Genomic DNA, 18,924 nt, shown 5'->3' with positions numbered 1-18,924 from the left:
TTTGCTTTAATTTATATTTTCAAACAATCTTGAAAACCATAAGCAGATCCAAGCATATATCTTTTATATTTACAAAAAGGGAGACTAAACAGAGAGTAAAGCAAACCAAAAATTGAAGAACTTTTGGCTATCTCTCTATGTATCTATGTTCTGAGCTTCTATTAGTGTGGTGTCTTTCACATTTCTAAGGATATTCTTATCCTAAAGTGATGTTATTCTCATCCGGGATCACAAAAGTGATATGAGGATTTCCAATATGCATTTCAAAAAACAAAATTGTTACTCATAAATTTCACAAACAGCAAGGTGTGTGGGACCCATTTTACTCAAATACTTCTATCATGAACCTAAATAAACTTTCTGTTGAAAAAACAAAGAACTGAAAACGAGGGGGGGGGGTGGAGAAATCACAGGAACACAGGTTGACAGGCTTTTCTGACCACAAAGTGAAGAACGGCCTTCAGACGACACTAGGGGCGAGATGAGTGGCTGGATGCGGCCCTAGCGTGGGCACTGGCCGAGGCAGAAGGGCCAGCACTGGCTGCAGCAGAAATGCCAGGCCTGGCTGAGGCAAGATACTCAGCCTGGGCTGCAGCAGAAGGGCCATCCCAGACCGAGGCAGACATGCCTGCAGTAACCCAGGCAGACATGCCAGCCATGCCCGAAGCAGAAGTGCCAGCCATGCCCGAGGCAGAAGTGCCAGCCATGCCCGAGGCAGAAGTGCCAACCCTGGCTGCAGCTCTGGCCCCGGTGCTCTCTACTTCCTGTCTGAAAGATTCCTCATACTGCGCCAGGCAGGCATCAGGGACTGTATCATTGACCTTGGCCAAAAACTCCAAGACTTTATTCTTGTTGGTTTCTGTAAGCGCTTTAGGACCCCAGAGGAACTCATAGCGAGGGGGATTGCTGCCAGGCACCTGGCGGTACTCCAGGTACTCTTCCCGCACCAGATCTTCTGTGATGAGCTTCCTGGTGTCTCCAAAGATGAAGTGCCTTCTTCCATCATAGATGCCCAGAATATTCAGGAACTTCCAGATGTGCTCCTCAGAGATACGGGGGCCATTCAGGTAGATGAAACTCAGCAGAGGCATTAGAAGACCATTCTTAGGCAGCCCCAAGTCACCTCTCATAGACTCACTGTCGCTGAAATCTAGGTTGCTCACCAGGGTATAGCAGTGACTGTTGGGTCTGACTTCCTTCAGCACCAGGCCAAACACAATCTCCATGTGCTCAGAGGCCCTGCTGAGGATCTCTGGGAATTGCTTCATGTACCTTCTACCGATTGCCTTCAGCATTTCAGACCTCTTAATGAGCTCCCTCATCTTATACTTATACAGCATGTGCTGCACCAACATCTGTGCCTTCTTGGTCAGAAGATCTCTGTGAGAGCTCGCAGCAGCAGCGGAGGCCTGGGAGGAATTTTCACCTTCCTGAACTTGGCCCCTGGCACCTACACCAGATCTCGAGCGTGCTGTGCCACCACCACCAGATCTTTTGGGTATAGCACCTGCAGCAGCACTGGTGGTGCCTTGGGCTCCCTGAGGCCCCTTGGGGGTGCCAGCAGCAGACGAGCTTGAGGGAGCACTCTCCGAATCAGGAAGGGAGGAGGAGGTGGTCTCTTCTCCCCGAGATGTGGTGGCCTGATCATGAAGAACCTGGATCTCAGACCTGGCCTGGTGATGTTTCTCACGAGCACAGACCTTACTCTTCTGCCCACGGGGCATGATGGCTGTGGTCAGGGACTACAGGCAGGATTCTGGGCCAGTAGACAGGAGATTGGGGCACCTGGAGGATGGAGAATGAGGTGACATGAGCACCTTAAAACAGGGAGATTCTACCTTGGCCTAGTCAAAGGCCACCTCTGCAGGTGTCCTTGAGGACACTGCCCTAGGAACCCACAAGCCTCCTGTTTTCCTGCTCAGCCTGTCCCCACATAATCCCACAGAGGAAGAACAGAGGCCTTAGACATTTCCTCTGCATCCTCTCAGCCCTGCTTTGGATTTACTGAGGTGACAGCAGGTCCCAGCAGTGGGGTCCTCTCAGCTCATCTTTAGTATTACCATGTCAAGTCCTGGCAGACCCTGTGCACCCTTCTCTCTGCTACTCTGATACAGACACTTTAGACCTCCACATGATCCAGAAGCAAGTGAAAGGATGCCTCAGTCCACCTCCCTCCAAGGGGATACCCAGTGCTGAGAGCTCAGTAGGGTTTTTTCCATCCCGAGTTCACTGGGATCATCATTCAAGGTCCTTACCTTGGCTCCTTAAAACACTGGGCACCATTCTCCATTTGCTGACTGGTGGCTGCACCTTCAGACTAGACATTTCCCCTCCCCTACACTTGCTATAAAGCAGTGAAGTAGATGCTCAACCTGACAGTCCTTCCCTGAGATTTCCTGGGCTGAAATCCAAGGGTTGGGATAAATGCATTGAGTACTCACTCAGGTTCCTCAACTAGGCTCCTGGCAGAGAAGCTCCACTTTCTCCTGAATTGATGCCTGGGTGATAGTAAAAGCCAATCACTCTGTGTCCCAACAGGAGGAAGTTAAGATGACCTTATCTTATCAAACACAGTCTTCTAAGAACAGGTGCTGTTACAGGCAGGTTGATGTCCCTGTGGTCCCACACAGATCCCAATTCAAGGCCTATAGTATTTTTTTGCTTCTCTTTTCTTCTCTATGTTTTTTTAAAATTAAATGTATTTACTATTGATTGGAGGATGATCACTTTACAGTATTGTGTTTGTTTCAGCCGCACATCAATAAGAATGAACCATAGGTATAGCTTATGTCCCCTCCCTCTTGAAACTCCCTCGCACCTCCCACCCCATCCCACTCCCCTAAGCTATTACAGAGCACTGGGTTTGAGCTCTCTGTGTCATACGACTAATTCCCACCAGTTATCTATTTCATATATGGTAATGTGTATGTTTTCAATGTTACTCTCTCAGTCTGTCCCTCCCTCTCTTTCCCCCACTGTGTCCACGAGTGTGTTCTCTATGTCTGCATCTCCACTGCTGCCCTGCAAATAGGTTCATCAGTACCATCTTTCTGAAATCCATGTATATGTGTTAATATACAATATTGGCTTTCCTCTTTCTGACTTAATTCACTCTGCATAAAAAATTAGGACTAGAATTACCACATCAGCCAACAATCCCATTACTGGGCATATTCCCTGAGGAAACAGTAACTTAAAAAACACTTGTACTCCAATGTTCGTTGCAGCACTCTTTACAATAGCCAGTACACAGAAGCAACAAAGGTCTACATTTGACTTATGACAGGGTGTAAAATTTCTCTGACCAGAGAAAAATTTCTCAGACCACACCCCTCGGACCAGGGCGGAGTGGTCTGAGGGGTGTTGCTTTTCCCCTTTAGCCCGCAGTGGGAACTGCCATGTATTCTTGAGGTCTCAAGGGGATGATGACAGGGAGGATGTGGTCTGAATGATGTGGTGTGGAACATCCCCACAGCCCCAGAGGTTCTCACCATCCCACAAGGGAACCTGAAACTCTCCCTTCCCAACCTGACGCTCCCCACTTTGACCTGGTGTCTCCCTTCCCTGAGATGATCTGGGAAATGTCATGTCAAAACGCCCGATTCTCCCAGTCCTCAAAATAGGACTGGCGCTTTCTGTGACTCCATTTCTTATGGGAGGAGCCCCCATCCTGACGCAGTGTCACAGCCATTAATATTGTTGGGGACTAGGTCCCTTTGTTGAACTGGGTTTATTCCATTACAGCAAGGCTCTCACTTCCCCAAAACCACCTCCAGTGGACACCAGGGGGCACCACAATTGGCCAGCTCTACCCAGGGCATCCTAGAGCCCAGTATAGGGGGGCCGCTCAGTGTGGCCCCCTTGGCGGTGTCGAAGTCTGCTCATCAGCCCTCAGGGCCCTCATCTAGGTCCTAGAGCTCCTCCAGGGGTAGAATCCGGGCCTACCCCCACAGACCAACACCGTAGCCTGAGACACTCTAGACCACATTCAGCCGATAGCTCCGAGAGACTCATAAGAGCCATATCACAGGGGTGGGATGTGGATGGGTGACTTTTATTACTAGGAGGGTTGGGAAAGTCCCTTCAGCTCCATTAGGTCCTCACCTTGGTTCTGGATGAGTCCTGGACACTAAGTCTCCGCCAAACAATCACCGCGGCTACCGGTCAATCCGTTGACTTTCAAAGCGGAAGTGGAGGGGGCTGCGTAAGGTCCTACGTGGGGTCTCTCAGGGATAACGGCAGGGACAGCGTGCTACGGGAACCCCAGTAGCTCAATATTCATCCGTCCTTGGGTCTTCCTTGTGCACTGTATCAAAGCCCAGGATGCCGCCTCCTATGAACCCGAGTCTTCCAGCTCCCAGACAAAGCCGCTGCCTTCCCAAGTGCCTAGTGGTGGGAGGCCAGCTCTGCCCTGAGCATCTCTGCTTGTCAGGTGGGTTGCCACTCTGTGAGCCTCCTTCGCTGGGGGAGAGATCCTCTCACTAGCACTAATGGTCTTCACCTTATGTCCAGTTATGTTCAAGACACCCCATTCTGCAGATCTGGGTTCTGATCTGGCTAGAGGAGACTCAGCCCTCCCTAAGATCACACAGGTTGAATGAGCGGACCACTCAGATGTAGCTCCTGTGGGCTTCTCAGGGCTAAGAATTTACAGAATTCTGTTTGGCTCCGTCTGCAGGGGTCCCCGCTAAGACTCAGCATTGCATGTGAGGTCCTCCTTGGATTCAGGTCCCTCACTCTGCGAAACTGCAGCCGATTGTATTAGACAGAGGTCTCACCTCGCTAAAACTTTCTAGACTGAAATCAACCAGACATCTGTGCCCAAGCTTCCTAGGGACCACAGCATCAGTGATTTTCCAGGGCATCCTTTTATAGGGTGTGCTACTGTGAGTACACTTTCAGGTCCTCACATTGACATATGAGGAATCCTGTAACTCCACTCTCTGTCTTATGAAGCTTCTTGTCTTACATCAAGGTCCTAGTCTCCTGAGAATTCCAAGTTGGAAATCAGGATGATCCTCATATGATCCTAGTCCATCGGGGCCTCTGAGAATAGACAGTGGGGATGCAACTTGAGTCCTTCTGATTCCTCTTGCTTAGCATCCTCACTACATCTACCACAGCCTGGGACTGCTCCTTCTACTGATCTAAGATTCCTCTTCTTAGTCTTTGGGTGACCACTATATTCAGGGGTGATTGTCTCCTTATTCCTCCTTCATGGAGGTTCCCATATCAGCTTCTGTCCCTCGATTAAAGTCTTCCTGGGGAATGCATATTCCTACAAACAGTGAGCAGTTACCCTATAGCAAATCTTGGAGAAAATGGGTCTCAGTCCCAAAAGTGATGTAAGATTAGGAAAATGCAGCAGAAATTAAGGAGCTCAGGACAGATGTTATGATGTCAAAGAGATAGAGGTGATATATTCCTGCTCTTCAGCCAGATTTAGGGTGTGTGCTTAATCGCTGTCATGTTCCACTCTTTGTGACCCCATGTACTGTAGCTCGCCAGGCTCCCATGTCCATGCAGATTCTCCAGGCAAGAATACTGAAGTGTGTTACATGCCCTCCACCAGGGATTGTGCCCAACCCAGAGATCGAACCCAGGTTTCCCACATTGCAGGCGCATTCTGTACCATCTGAGTCACCAGATTTAGGGTAGTTTTAAAATATTTACTCTCGGCACCTCCCTGTTGGTCCAGTGGTTATGCGCTCCCAATGCAGGGGTCCTAGGTTTGATCCCTCGTCAGGTAACTTGATCCCACATGCCACAACTAAAAATCTCACATTCAACAACTAAGAGTTCTCCTGCCACAACTAAAATCTCACATTCCACAACTAAAGAGCCTGCATGTGGCAACAAAGATTCCAAGTGTCACAACTAAGACCCAGAGCAGTCAAAAAATAGAAATAACTATTTTTAATTAAAACAAATAAAATGTTTACTTTCTACATAGACGGATAGCGCCAGATAATCTTGTAAGCCCTCGATCACTTGAGGGTGTCTGAATTTCCGCATGCAGTTGATCATTTGATAACTGAGCATTATCTCCTTCTCTCCTTTATTCACACCTCTTAATTATTTTGGTGTTTGTATTGCCTTGGCTATGTATTCCATCCCAGTGTTTTCGTCACAGAGTCCTTTCTGTCACTCAAGATACATGTTGGAGTGCTAGAAGACAGTGAATTAACTGACTCATGAGCACCTCAGGCCAGGACAAGTGGAAGGGTACATGCTGTGGACAAATTCAGACCAGCGCTCTAGTCCCAGCTCTGTCTCTTATCAGTTGTGTGGACTTGGGTCCATCCCCAAACTCGGGGAGCCTCCGGTGAAGTGGCTTTTGTAGGGCTAGTGGCATGTAGCTAAAGCACCTGGCACACGACCTGGACCACACTGGACTTTACACAATATCTGTTTTTACTATGATTATGAACAGTTTCATCCTGGAGGATACCACCGACCCTGAGGAATCTTTTAAATCCAGGAGATGTCAGAGAATCTGTGGCATTCTCGGACATGGAACACCAAATCAGTCCAAAATGCTGTTTAGAAAGAATCTTTCCTTTCCATTACTAGATTGTATTTTGAGTGTGGGGGTACTTCTTAACTGAAAGAAATTCAAAGAATCTAAATTTGATTCTGAGACTAATTCTGTCTTCCTTCCCGGCTGCTCTTTCATCTGAACAACTCCTAGAGACTTCCTTAGTGGTCCAGGGGTTGACTCTGCACTCCCAATGCAGGAGGCCCGGGTTCCACTGCTGATCAGAGGACTAGGTCCCACAGACAACAGCTTCACCGCAACTAACAGTTCACAAGCCACAACTAAAGATCCTATATGCCACAACTGAAACATTTCTCATGCTGCAACTAAAGAACTCTCAGGCTGCAAGGAAGATCAAGGATCATGCATGCCAAAGATAAGACCAAGCATAGCCAAATAAATAAGTAACTAAATAATATAAGCCCCCATCTTCATCAATTTCACCATCACTTAAAATAGACTCACCTCACAGACTTTGGTGGAATTATCAACGTAGCCAAAAACGCTGAATGGAACGCCCTTTCAATAAAATGAGCTCTGTTTCCAAGACTCACAGCAAAGAGTGTCAGCCCACTGGCTTCTGAGTTTCCGGGTTCATTCTACTACTACTTTTATTTCACAGAATCTCCTTGGAGATGATGTGCATGAAACATCTAGGTTGTGCACTGTGTTCACGGGCACTGGGACAGGAGCACAGGGCACATTCCATCCCCTCCCCAGGGGGGATTTCTCTCTGGTCTACTCCTGTTGCTCTTTAATCACTCGGTTGTGTCTGACCCTTTTCTACCCCATGGACTGAACAGATTGCTCTGTCCATGGGATTCTCCAGGCAAAAATACTGGATTGGGTAGCCATTTCCTCTTCCAGGGGCAGCTTCCTGACCCAGGGATTGAACCCATGTCTCCTGCATTGGTGGGTGGGTTCTTTACCACTGAACCACCTTGGAAGCCCCATAATTCCATAGCAATTTTTCAGGGTGGTTTTCCATTCCAGGCTTAAGTCTCTCAACTTTGAGACCCGCCATCTGAGGGTCTGACCCCTATTCAGTGTTTCCACAGCCTCCCTGGTGGGCTCGCCCTGTAGCCTAACTTAAAACTACCTTCCACTGCCAGACTTTTATTGTCCTAAAGTCTCCAAGTGCCTTGCCTCAGTGTATTTACACTAGACTCCTCATGAGGAAGCCCTCAATCCCCTCACCTCCTTACACCTCATTTTTATTGGGCCCCTAGATCTCAGTTCACCAGCTCCTTTATATGAATGCTGCTCTTAGACTCTAGAATTCTATAAGAAGGGGTTGAGTTTATTTTTCTTAGCATCCCCAAAACCACCCAGAAGCCTTCCAAAGAGCAGATGCTAAATTGATATTTGAACAATTACAGTGCAAATGTGCAAGAAAGCAATTTACTGGGATTTCACTTCTCCCACATTCTTAAATAAGTGAAGCCAATCCAGGTAAATAAAGTTCAATATTACAAAGAAAGACTAAAACAAATAAAACAAATGAAGAAGTGAATACCTCTTAAGATTTTTTTCTGTATCTGATAATCTCACAGACTTCACTGTGGAAAAATTTCCATTTTCACAAAAGAAAAACCATATTCCAATATCATGTTATCTTGTTCCGAATGACAAGAAATGATTCAAGAATTTTAGTCTGTGCTATGTAATATGAAATTTCTTATTTTTCGACTTGATAATCTGCAGTACATGTGGGAGCTCTGCCATTAGTATACTTGGACTCTGAAGCTAAACACATCTTTAATTAAAGGGAACAACATTTAAAAACAGAGAAAAGAAAAACCTCCAATTTGTGCATATTGTATAGGAACACAAATACGTTATATGCTGAATTTCCATGAGCCCCACCGTGGCCCTCCGCTACTGTAAAGATTGCCTGCTTTCTTGAAATGCAATGTGAAGTATCTGCTCAGACTTCACTAGGGGTGGGAGGAAATTTGGACATGCTCTGGAAAGTGCACTGGCCTTGGCACCATAGGAGCCCTGGCTGCAGCTCTGGCTCTGGCTCTCTCTTCTTCAGCTCTCAAAGCCTTTTCATACAAGAATGGGAAGGCACTGTACTTGGTATCATCGACATTAGCCCCAGACTCCCACATTGTTTTATATATCTATATCTATCATGGAAGCACTCCATATTAGTTTACAAAATTGTACTCATTCCTTTTTATAGCTTCGTAGTACTCCACTCTGTGGATATATCATGTTCCCTCAATTAACATGTGCATAGGCATTTACGTATTTTCATATGGTTGTGGATGTCTCTTCAGAGTTAATTTCTGAAAACACTGAATTACTGGCTCAAATGTAAAAGCACATTTAATTTTCTGACATTACCAAATTGTATTTATGCTCTAATCTCATTCTTTGACATGTAGCTCTCAAAGAATGAGATCAGTATATTCTCTAACACTATATACAAAAGTAAACTGAAAAGGGATTAAAGACCTAGCTATAAGAGTGGAAACCATAAAACTCTTAGAAGATAATATGAGCAGAACACTCTTTGACATAAATCATAGCAATAGTTTTTTGGATCTGTCTCCTAAAGCTAGGGAAATAAAAGCAAATTAAAGTTAAAAGCTTTTGCACAGCAAAGGAAACCATCAACAATATGAAAAGCCAACCTCCCATATGGGAGAAAATACTTGCCAATGATATAACCAATAAGGGGTTAATATCCGAAATATATAAATAGTTGATATAACAGTTTTTAAAAAATCAAGAAAAAGATGGGCAGAAGACTTAAATACACATTTTTCTAAAGAAGACATACAGCTGGCTAAGAGGCACATGAAAAGATGTTCAACATCATTAATCATCATATGAATGCAAATTTAAACCACAATGAGGTATTATCTTATACCTATCAGAAGGGCTATCATCCAAAAAGAACAGAAGTAAATGTTGATGAGCATGTGGACACGATCTGTACACTGTTGGTGGGAATGTCAATTGGTGCAGCCACCATGGATAACAGTAAGGAGGGTCCTCAAAATCTAAAACCAGAACTAACACATGACCCAGAAAACCCACTCCCGGGTGTATATCTGAAAGGAAAAAAAAAAAAAAAGAACCCACTAATTTGCATGGTCTCCATCAGGTACTCGATGCTTGTCTGAGTCTAAGGGTTTCCACTGCTTGTTTCCCCTTCCCCTCCAGCCTCATCTACTCTCTGCCAGTGACCCCATCCAGGTCCAACCTCCCTGTTTATTAAGAAGGCACCTTTGTCTGGCAGAGCCAGTGTGAGATGAAGAGATAGTCCTTCCCAGCCACCAGATAATCAGGAGTTTTGGCTGGACCTTTGAGCACACACTGAGACAGTGAGGAGTCAGACAAAAAGCACAGACTGTGGCGCTGAAATGGATTAATAAGGAACTTAGTGAGGTGGGCAGGGACCCTCCAGCACAATATTCTACAGGTCCAGTTGGGGATGATACATTTCATTGGCAAACCACAACTATGAAAAAGAACGGCAGCCCATATTGAGGCAGTGTATTCTCTCTGACAATTCATTTCCCTAAAAACTACCCCTTCACACTACCTAAGGGTGCATTTGCAACAGAATTTATCATCCAGACATGAACACTAATGGCAACACTCAGTTCACTACTCTAAGATCACTGTGGTCTCTTGCTTTAATGATTTCTAAAGTTCTGATATCCATTTGTTCACTATTATGTGATCTGAACCCAGATGATAGCCTCCACAGTGCCAGAGGTTGCATAGATCTATAAAACAGAAATAAGTACAAAAGAATTTTTCAGGAATGTACTCAGAAGTATGCCATGTGATGCTACCTTAAAGTCAGAATAATCTGCATTAAAGCTGGAATAAAGTTTCAGTTCAGTTTAGTCGCTCAGTCGTGTCCAACTCTTTGTGACCCCATGAATTGCACACGCCAGGCCTCCCTCTCCATCACCAACTCCCGCAGTTCACTCAAACTCACATCCATCGAGTCGGTGATGCCATCCAGCCATCTCATCCTCTGTCCTCCCCTTCTCCTCCTGCTCCCAATCCCTCCCAGCATCAGAGTCTTTTCCAATGAATCAACTCTTTACATGAGGTGGCCAAAGTATTGGAGTTTCTGCTTTAGCATCAGTCCTTCCAAAGAAATCCCAGGGCTGATCTCCTTCAGAATGGACTGGTTGGATCTCCTTGTAGTACAAGGGACTCTCAAGAGTCTTCTCCAACAGCACAGTTCAAAAGCATCAATTCTTCGGCACTCAACTTACTTTAAATTATTGCTAAAAATGAAAAAAAAAAAAAAAACAAAAACCACTAATTTGAAAAGATCCACACACACACAATGGAATATTACTCAGTCATAAAAAAGAATGAACTTTTGCCATTTTCAAGAACATGGATTGATTGGAAGGCATTATGTTAAGTGAAATAGGTGAGATAGAGGAAGACAAATGCTGTAGAATACCATTTATTTGGAGAATTAAAAAAAAACAGACTAGGGAGATGAAGCAGACTCACAGATACAGAGAACAAGCTAGCAGTGGTTACCGGGGAGAGCAGCAAGGGGGAGGGTAAGGGCAGGGATAGAAGATTAAGAGGTGCAAACTTATAGGTCTAAAATAGATAAGCTACAAGGATATATTGCAAAACAAGGGGGATATAGCCAATATTTTATAACAAGTATAAATGGAACATCACATTTACAAATTGTGAATCACTTTGTTGTGTCCCTGAAACATAAAATATTGTACATCAACTATGAAAATGAAGAGAAAGTGTTAGTTGCTCAGTCTTGTTCTACTCTTTTTGACCCTAAGGACGGTAGCCCGCCAGGCTCCTCTAGCGATGGAATTCTCCAAGTAAGAATTACCCACTGGAGTGGGTAACCATTCCCTTCTCCAGGGGATCTTCCTGACTAAGTGATCAAACCCAGGTCTCCTACATTGCAGGCAGATTTTTTGCCATCTGAGCCACCAGGAAATCCCACAATAACTATAGCTCGCTTTAAAAACATATATATTCTCTCAGGAACTTTCACATATACAATACAGTATTATTAACTATGTGCTTCCCTGGTGGCTCAGTGGTAAAGAATCTGCCTGTAGATGCAGGAGATGCGGGTTCAATTGCTGGGTCGGGAAGATGCCCTGGAGGAGGACACGGCAACCCAATCCAGTATTCTTGCATGGAAAATTCCAGACAGAGGACGCTGGTAAGCTACAATCCATGGGATTGCAGAGAGTAGGAAACCACTTGGCAACTTAACAATGGCAATGATTAAGTACAGTCACCATGCTGTACATTATATCCCTGCTGCTGTTGCTGCTGCTGCTACATCGCTTGAGTCGTGTCCGACTCTGTGCGACCCCATAGACGGCAGCCCACCAGGCTCCCCCGTCCCTGGGATTCTACAGGAAAGAACACTAGGGCTTCTTTATTTTGTAAGTGAAAGTTGTGAATGTTTATGCCATTTGGTCATTTACACCCATTTCATCCATCCTCCAACTCCCTCTTGTGGCAACCGCCAATCTGCATCATGATGGACCTAGAGATCATCATACTGACTGAAGTGACTCAGACAGAGAAGGAGAAATATTATATGACATATCTTAGATGTATAATTTAAAAAGAGATGATACAAATGAATTTAACTACAAAATAGAAAGACTTACAGTCTCAGAGAACAAATTTATGGTTGCCGCTGGGGAACGATGTGGGACAGGGATAATTAGGGGATTTCTGATGGACATGTACACACTGCTATATTTAAAATGGATAAGCAACAAGGATGTACTGTATAACACAGGGAACTCTGCTTAATATTATGTGGCAGTACTGATGGAAGTTTGGGGGAGAGTGGATACGTGTATATGTATGGCTGAGTCCCTTCACTGTTTACCTGAAAACTGTCACAATAGTGTTAATTTGCTATACCCCAACACAAAATAAAAAAGCTAAAATTTTACAAACACTGTGCCTCCAGTGCAAGGGCTGTGAGCTCAAACCCTGGTTGAAGATCCTATGTGCCACATAGCAAACCAATCAACAAAATATCATCACAGAAAAAAGTGATGGGGATCCATGAAAGAAATAATTGATAAGCTAGATTTCAGTGCCTTTAAACTGCTGCTCTATAAAAATACACCAAGAGAACTAGAAGATGAGCCATAGTCTGGGAGAAAATATTTGCAAAAAACATGTCTGATGAAGGCTCTAATCTAAAATATACAAAGAACTCTTAATATTAATAAGAAGAAAACTAACATCTAATAAAAAATGAACAAAAGATAGGAATAGATACCTTGCCCAGGAAGATACCGAGATGCCAAACAAGCATATGGAAAGATGCTCCACATCATATACCATTAGGGAACTGCAAATTAAAAAAAACAAGCAGATACCACGACATGCCTTTCAGAATGGCCAGCATTCAAAGGACTGGCAACACCAAATGCAGCTAAGGACGTGAATCAACAAGAACTCTCATTCCTCGGTAGTGGTGATGCAAATGGTAGAGCCACTTTGGCAGACAGTTTGCAAGTTTCTTAGTAAACTGTACATATTCAACACTGCTTGTAGGAATATAAATTGGTACAGCCAATTTACAGGGAAAACAGTGTAGCAGTTCCTCAAAAAATCAAAAATAACTCATAATACTTTCCGCAATTCCACTACTATCCAAAGGAACTGAAATCAGGACCTCGAAGAGAGCTCTGCACTCCCATGTTCATTGCAGCACTACTCACAATGGCCAAGAAAGGGAAGCATCCTAGGTGTCCAGTGACAGATGAATGGATAAAGAAGGTGCAAAATATACACATAATGGAACACCATTCAGCCTTAAAAAGAAGCTAATCTCTCCAGTTATTACAGCATGGATAAACCTAGAGGACCTGCTGCTACAGTGAAATAAGCCAGACACAGAAGGACAAATACTGCATGTCATTTATATGAAGAATCTAAAATGGTCAAAGTCACAAAAACAGAGTAGAGTGGTGGTTGCCATGGTCTATGGGAGGGTGAATGCAATGGAATTGTAGACTTAAAAAACATTCACAACCTATGAATGAGACAGGGTGCTCAGGGCTGGTGCACTGGGATGACCCTGAGAGATGGGATGGGGAGGCAGGTGAGAGGTGGGGTCAGGAAAGGGAACAATGTACACCCATGGCTGACTCATGTCAATGTATGGCAAAAGCCACTACAATATTGTAAAGTAATTAGCCTCCAATTAAAATAAATAAATTAAAAGAAAAAAAAATCACAGAAAAAGCTGACAGGTATGTTCTCTTTGGTACAAACGTTTAGGACTTCAACCCAGGAGGCAGCATCTCGAGTAACCCTGAGAGAACTCCTCCAAAGAAGGGAGGGGAGGAGCCAGGTTACATAGAAGTTTTGCAACAAAAGGCAGTAGTCTGAATATCAAAAGATTAAGATAAATGAAGGAAAACCAGATAACCCTGGTTAAGGAATTTAGCACTTTTCCATATATGGAAAGATGCAAGAATCGGGGCTCACTGAAATCATTCCTTTGATATGAACTTCACATATCTGGGGCCCGTATCCTGTATTTTTACATCCTGTGTTCCCTCAGGGTTCACCATCCGTGGTGGCTGCAACTGTCGATAACTGACAGTGTTTATTCACTGATACAGCAGGCAGTATTCCAATTCTCAGTATTAATGAAAAGTTACAAAGTTTAATTTTATAAAATGAATAAGTTCTAGGGATCTACTATATAATATACAGCTTATAGTTAAGAATACTATACTGTACACTAAGAGGTCAAATCTTATGGTAAGTGTTCTTATCCCAGATACAAACCATAAAGGGTGAGATAGCATCTGTCAAAATGGCCATCATCAAAAAGTCTATAAACAATAAATGCTGGAGAGGGTGTGGAGAAAAGGGAACTCTCTTGCATTGTTGGTGGGAATGTAAATTGATACAGCCTCTATGGAGAAGAGTATGAAGTTTCCTTAAAAATTCGGACTTAACTACCACATGACTCAACCATCCCACTACTGCGCATAAACCATTAGGAAACCATAACTGAATAAGACACATGTACTCCAATGTTCATTGCCACACTGTTTACAATAGATAGGCCACAGAACCAACCTAGATGTGCATCACCGAATGGATAAAGAAGCTCTGGTTTCTGTATACAATGAAGTACTACTCAGCCATAAAAAGACCATATTTCAGTGAGTTCCAATGTAGTGGGTGAACATAGGGCCTATTATACAGAGTGAAGAAAGTCAGAAAGAGAAATATAAACATCGTATCCTGACACATATACATGGAATCTAGGAGATAGCACTGATGAATGTATTTGCAGGGCAGGATGGAGATGCAGACATAGAGGACAGACTTGGTGACAGGGCTGGACGAGAGGGAAGGACAAACCGAGAGTAATACTGAAACATACACATTACCATATGGAATATCGACAGCCAATGGGGATTTGCTGTGTGATGCAGGGAACTCAAACTGGTGCTCTGTGAAAACCTAGACAGGTGGGAAGGAGTGGGAGGTGGGGGGATATTCAAGGGGGAGGGGACATATGTATACCTATGGCCGATTCATGTTGATGTATGGCAGAAACCAACACAATATTGTAAAGCAACTATACTCCGATTAAACATAACCTTAAAAAGGATGAGAGGGAAATTCTGGAGGTAATGGATATGTTTATGGCATAAACTGTGGTGGTCATTTCACAGGAGTAGACTTATCTCCAAACTCATCAATAAATAAATCAGAAAAATACTGGTTAGCAAGGAAAACTAGCATATCCCAGTTAAGAGTATGCCACTGAAGGTCACCATGAGGTAGACACCCTCAGTGGATGTAACACAAAGCTCCAAAATGTTTGAAGGGCCCCAAACATACCTATCTCTCACTTGCCCTTTTTCATAAACCACTCCCACTTTCATTCATTTAACCACCCACAAGTGTCTATTCCTTCCCTACTGTTTGCCAAACTACAGTCAAGATAACTTGATTTCAATTATTATTATTTTTTAGTGGCGTGGGCTCTGGCTCCCCCACCGAGGGCAGAGAGCGCCAGTTCAGTGGCTTCAAGGCATCATCCCACCTCAGGGGAGTGCCACCCTGATTTCTGAAAAACTCCATAGACAGAAGACAAGATGATTAAAGCATCTAATCTCCATAGGGTTTCCCTGTACTGGAATAAGAGCACAGGACACATTCCATGTCAGCTTTACATGATTTTTCTCAGATTTACTCACAATCCCAAAAGCACAGGCAGACTCAGAAAATACTGCAGGTTTGGGTCTCAACCCCCAAAGGAAAGTCCATACCACAACTGAGTCATACGAATTTTTTGGTTTCCCAGTGCTTTCATAAAATTTATGTTTATACTATACTGCAGGTTATTAAGTGGGCAATAGTATTATGCCTCAGAACAATATAGATATCTTAAATTAAAAACACCTCTTTGCTAAAAGAAAAAAGATGGTAACCATTATCTGAGCCTTCGCTGAGTCCATCATTTTTGCTGCTGAGGGTGTGAACATTGCAAGAGGTATCAAAACGTGACAGAAAGACATGAAGTGAGCAAACGGTGTTGGCAACATGGAGCCGAAAGACTTGCTGGAAGCAAGGTTGACTGACACAAACTTTTAATTTGGTAAAGAAAAACAACAAAGAAAAGAAAAGCAGTACCTGTGAAATACAATAACACAACATGCAACAGAGTGAAGTGTGCCTGGAACTGTTAAGGGCAGTTTCCCATCCAACGCTTTGTCTTTAAACTATGCATCCCACCATGTGAGAACCTGGTCCCTGGTCACGATTACCACAGCCTCATCCAGCCCGCCATGCACTCAACTTATAATTACTTCCCACCGGAAGACTTATACTTTCCCAAGGCCCACCACTCCCTTGCATGAGGGAATTCACATTTGACTGCTGTCATGTCACCATTTCCTTTACATGACAGCTGCTTCTCGACTCTATAATTTTACGGTCAGTGGCTAGATCTTTTTCTCAGCTCTCCAAGTACTAGCATGGAGTCTTCTATGAGCAGAGGTTAAATTACTGTTTAGGGAATAAATGAGCCTGTGAGCACGAGGATGAATGTCTTAGAATTTAATTTTACATTTTTGAATTAATGAAGCATACACAGTCACTTATAATTTTGTAAAACACAGACTATAAAACATGGGGAAACAAAATACCATCCATCTTACTTTCCCTGTATTTCTTGATGCCACATATTGCCCTGCTTAATTTTTTCATATTGTCAAGGAAATAACATATTGTAATGCCATGCTATCTTGCACCAGCTTATTAAATAAGATGGAAGCTTTCCCATTTGTTTTTTTTTTAATTTTATTTTATTTTTAAACCTTACATAATTGTATTAGTTCTGCCAAATATCAAAATGAATCCACCACAGGTATACATGTGTTCCCCATACTGAACCCTCCTCCCTCCTCCCTCCCCATACCATCCCTCTGGGTCGTCCCAGTGCACCAGCCCCAAGCATCCAGCATCGTGCATTGAACCTGGACTGGCATCTCGTTTCATACATGACATTTCACATGTTTCAATGCCATTCTCCCAAATCTTCCCACCCTCTCCCTCTCCCACAGAGTTCATAAGCCTGTTCTATACATCAGTGTCTCTTTTGCTGTCTCGTACACAGGGTTATTGTTACCATCTTTCTAAATTCCATATATATGCGTTAGTATACTGTATTGGTGTTTTTCCTTCTGGCTTACTTCACTCTGTATAATAGGCTCCAGTTTCATCCACCTCATTAGAACTGATTCAAATGTATTCTTTTTAATGGCTGAGTAATACTCCATTGTGTATATGTACCACAGCTTTCTTATCCATTCATCTGCTGATGGACATCTAGGTTGCTTCCATGTCCTGGCTATTATAAACAGTGCTGCGATGAACATTGGGGTACACGTGTCTCTTTCCCTTCTGGTTTCCTCAGTGTGTATGCCCAGCAGTGGGATTGCTGGATCATAAGGCAGTTCTATTTCCAGTTTTTTAAGGAATCTCCACACTGTTCTCCATAGTGGCTGTACTAGTTTGCATTCCCACCAACAGTGTAAGAGGGTTCCCATTTGTTTTACACAACAGAAAACCTCTTATCCCTAAGACCGATAAACAACAGTGTGACTGATGTCATTGGTACACTTAGATTATAAGCTTTGAGAAGCAACCTTTGAAAAGTAGCAAGAACATAAGAACACAGATTTATCTTTAAATTCCTCATACAGAACACAAACCCCAAGGAATTATACACTGTGCACCCTCTGGGATGCCTCGTTCTATACTACTTATAGAACACTGAATGCTATCTTCAGTCACAAAGTACAGAATTTGGCTCAGCTTCATTAGGTGTGGGAAGAATTGCTGGAGGAACACTGGGACATCCGGTGGCTTGGGCCCTCTCTTCCTCACCTCTCAAAGCTGTGATACCCAGGATCTCTGATAGCTGACAGAAGGGGTGGGGTTGGCGGGGGGAAGAAGACTGGCGGGGTGTTCTACAGTCCTCATTCAGAGTCCCCATCTTCATATCTCTCAGAATCGGACACTCCTCCCTTTCCCGAACTGTGTCCACAAGCCTCCAAACAAAGTTTCACCTCTTAAGAGTTTCGGCAGGGGAGAATTCTGGGAATTCAGTGCATGGGTGCTGCTTTGTGTCACCATCTTTACTGCCCCATGCCTGGTTCGCACTTGGCGCTCTCCCGGTGACTGGAGTTAGGGCCTAGGTTTCCTTCATTTACAGAATCAAGTAATCGCTTACCTTACAGAATGTCTTCGATCAAGATGTACCAAAGAAATCAGCCTAAGAGAGTTGTAGGAACCGTCCCCTGCTGATCTCAGAGATGAGACTTTGGGCCTTATCTTTGTTACAGGACGGGGGAATGGTCCCTTGAGTCCACATTCAGGTCCTCACCTTGCCTACAGATCAGTCCTGGGAATCCACTCTTAGCCACAGGAACACGCTGAACATCAGTCCGAGCTCTTCACCACCAACACGGAAGTTTTGCAGAGACACTTCCGGCTATGGCTGCCCTGTGCAGGATCTCTGAGGGATAATGGAAGGGGCGGGGCTCTGTGGGGACCCCGTCGTTCAGCGTTCAGCAGTCCCTGGGGCATCACTTAGGGTCCTCACCATGCCATCTGTCAGAGCCCAGGACCCTTAGCACTATGGACTTGAGTCCTCCTGCCCCTAAACGAAGCCCTCACCTCTCAGAGTCCCTAGTGGGGAATCAGGGCACTTCTCTGTGCATCTCTCCTTGACAGGGGCAGAGCCACTCCGTGAGCCTTCCTCCTTGGTGGGAGAGACCCTCTCATGGGCACTGATGGTCCTCATCTTCCCGGTGGTGATGGCCAAGATGCCACCATCCTCA

General features: G+C 44.2%; 1 protein-coding gene and 1 pseudogene across 4 annotated transcripts; one reads left to right on the top strand and one right to left on the bottom strand.

Moving 5' to 3' along the window:
• Window positions 1-18,573, bottom strand: LOC618701 (uncharacterized). 4 transcript variants are annotated; one of them, NM_001099723.2, is given in 3 exon segments: window positions 1-1,785; window positions 2,442-2,498; window positions 18,315-18,573. In NM_001099723.2, a coding segment is annotated over 1 exon segment (1,254 nt). In that variant the 5' UTR covers window positions 1,725-1,785; window positions 2,442-2,498; window positions 18,315-18,573; the 3' UTR covers window positions 1-470.
• LOC112445679 (ubiquitin-conjugating enzyme E2 D3-like) lies at window positions 9,523-10,728 on the top strand (annotated as a pseudogene).
• Window positions 18,574-18,924: the final 351 nt, after the last annotated feature.

This window comes from Bos taurus, unplaced genomic scaffold (assembly GCF_002263795.3).
Source record: "Bos taurus isolate L1 Dominette 01449 registration number 42190680 breed Hereford unplaced genomic scaffold, ARS-UCD2.0 Leftover_ScbfJmS_2420, whole genome shotgun sequence".
Classification (NCBI taxonomy): Eukaryota; Metazoa; Chordata; class Mammalia; order Artiodactyla; family Bovidae; genus Bos; species Bos taurus.
The sequence above is the reverse complement of the archived record's forward strand: the minus strand, read 5'-3'. Positions and strand labels throughout refer to the sequence as shown.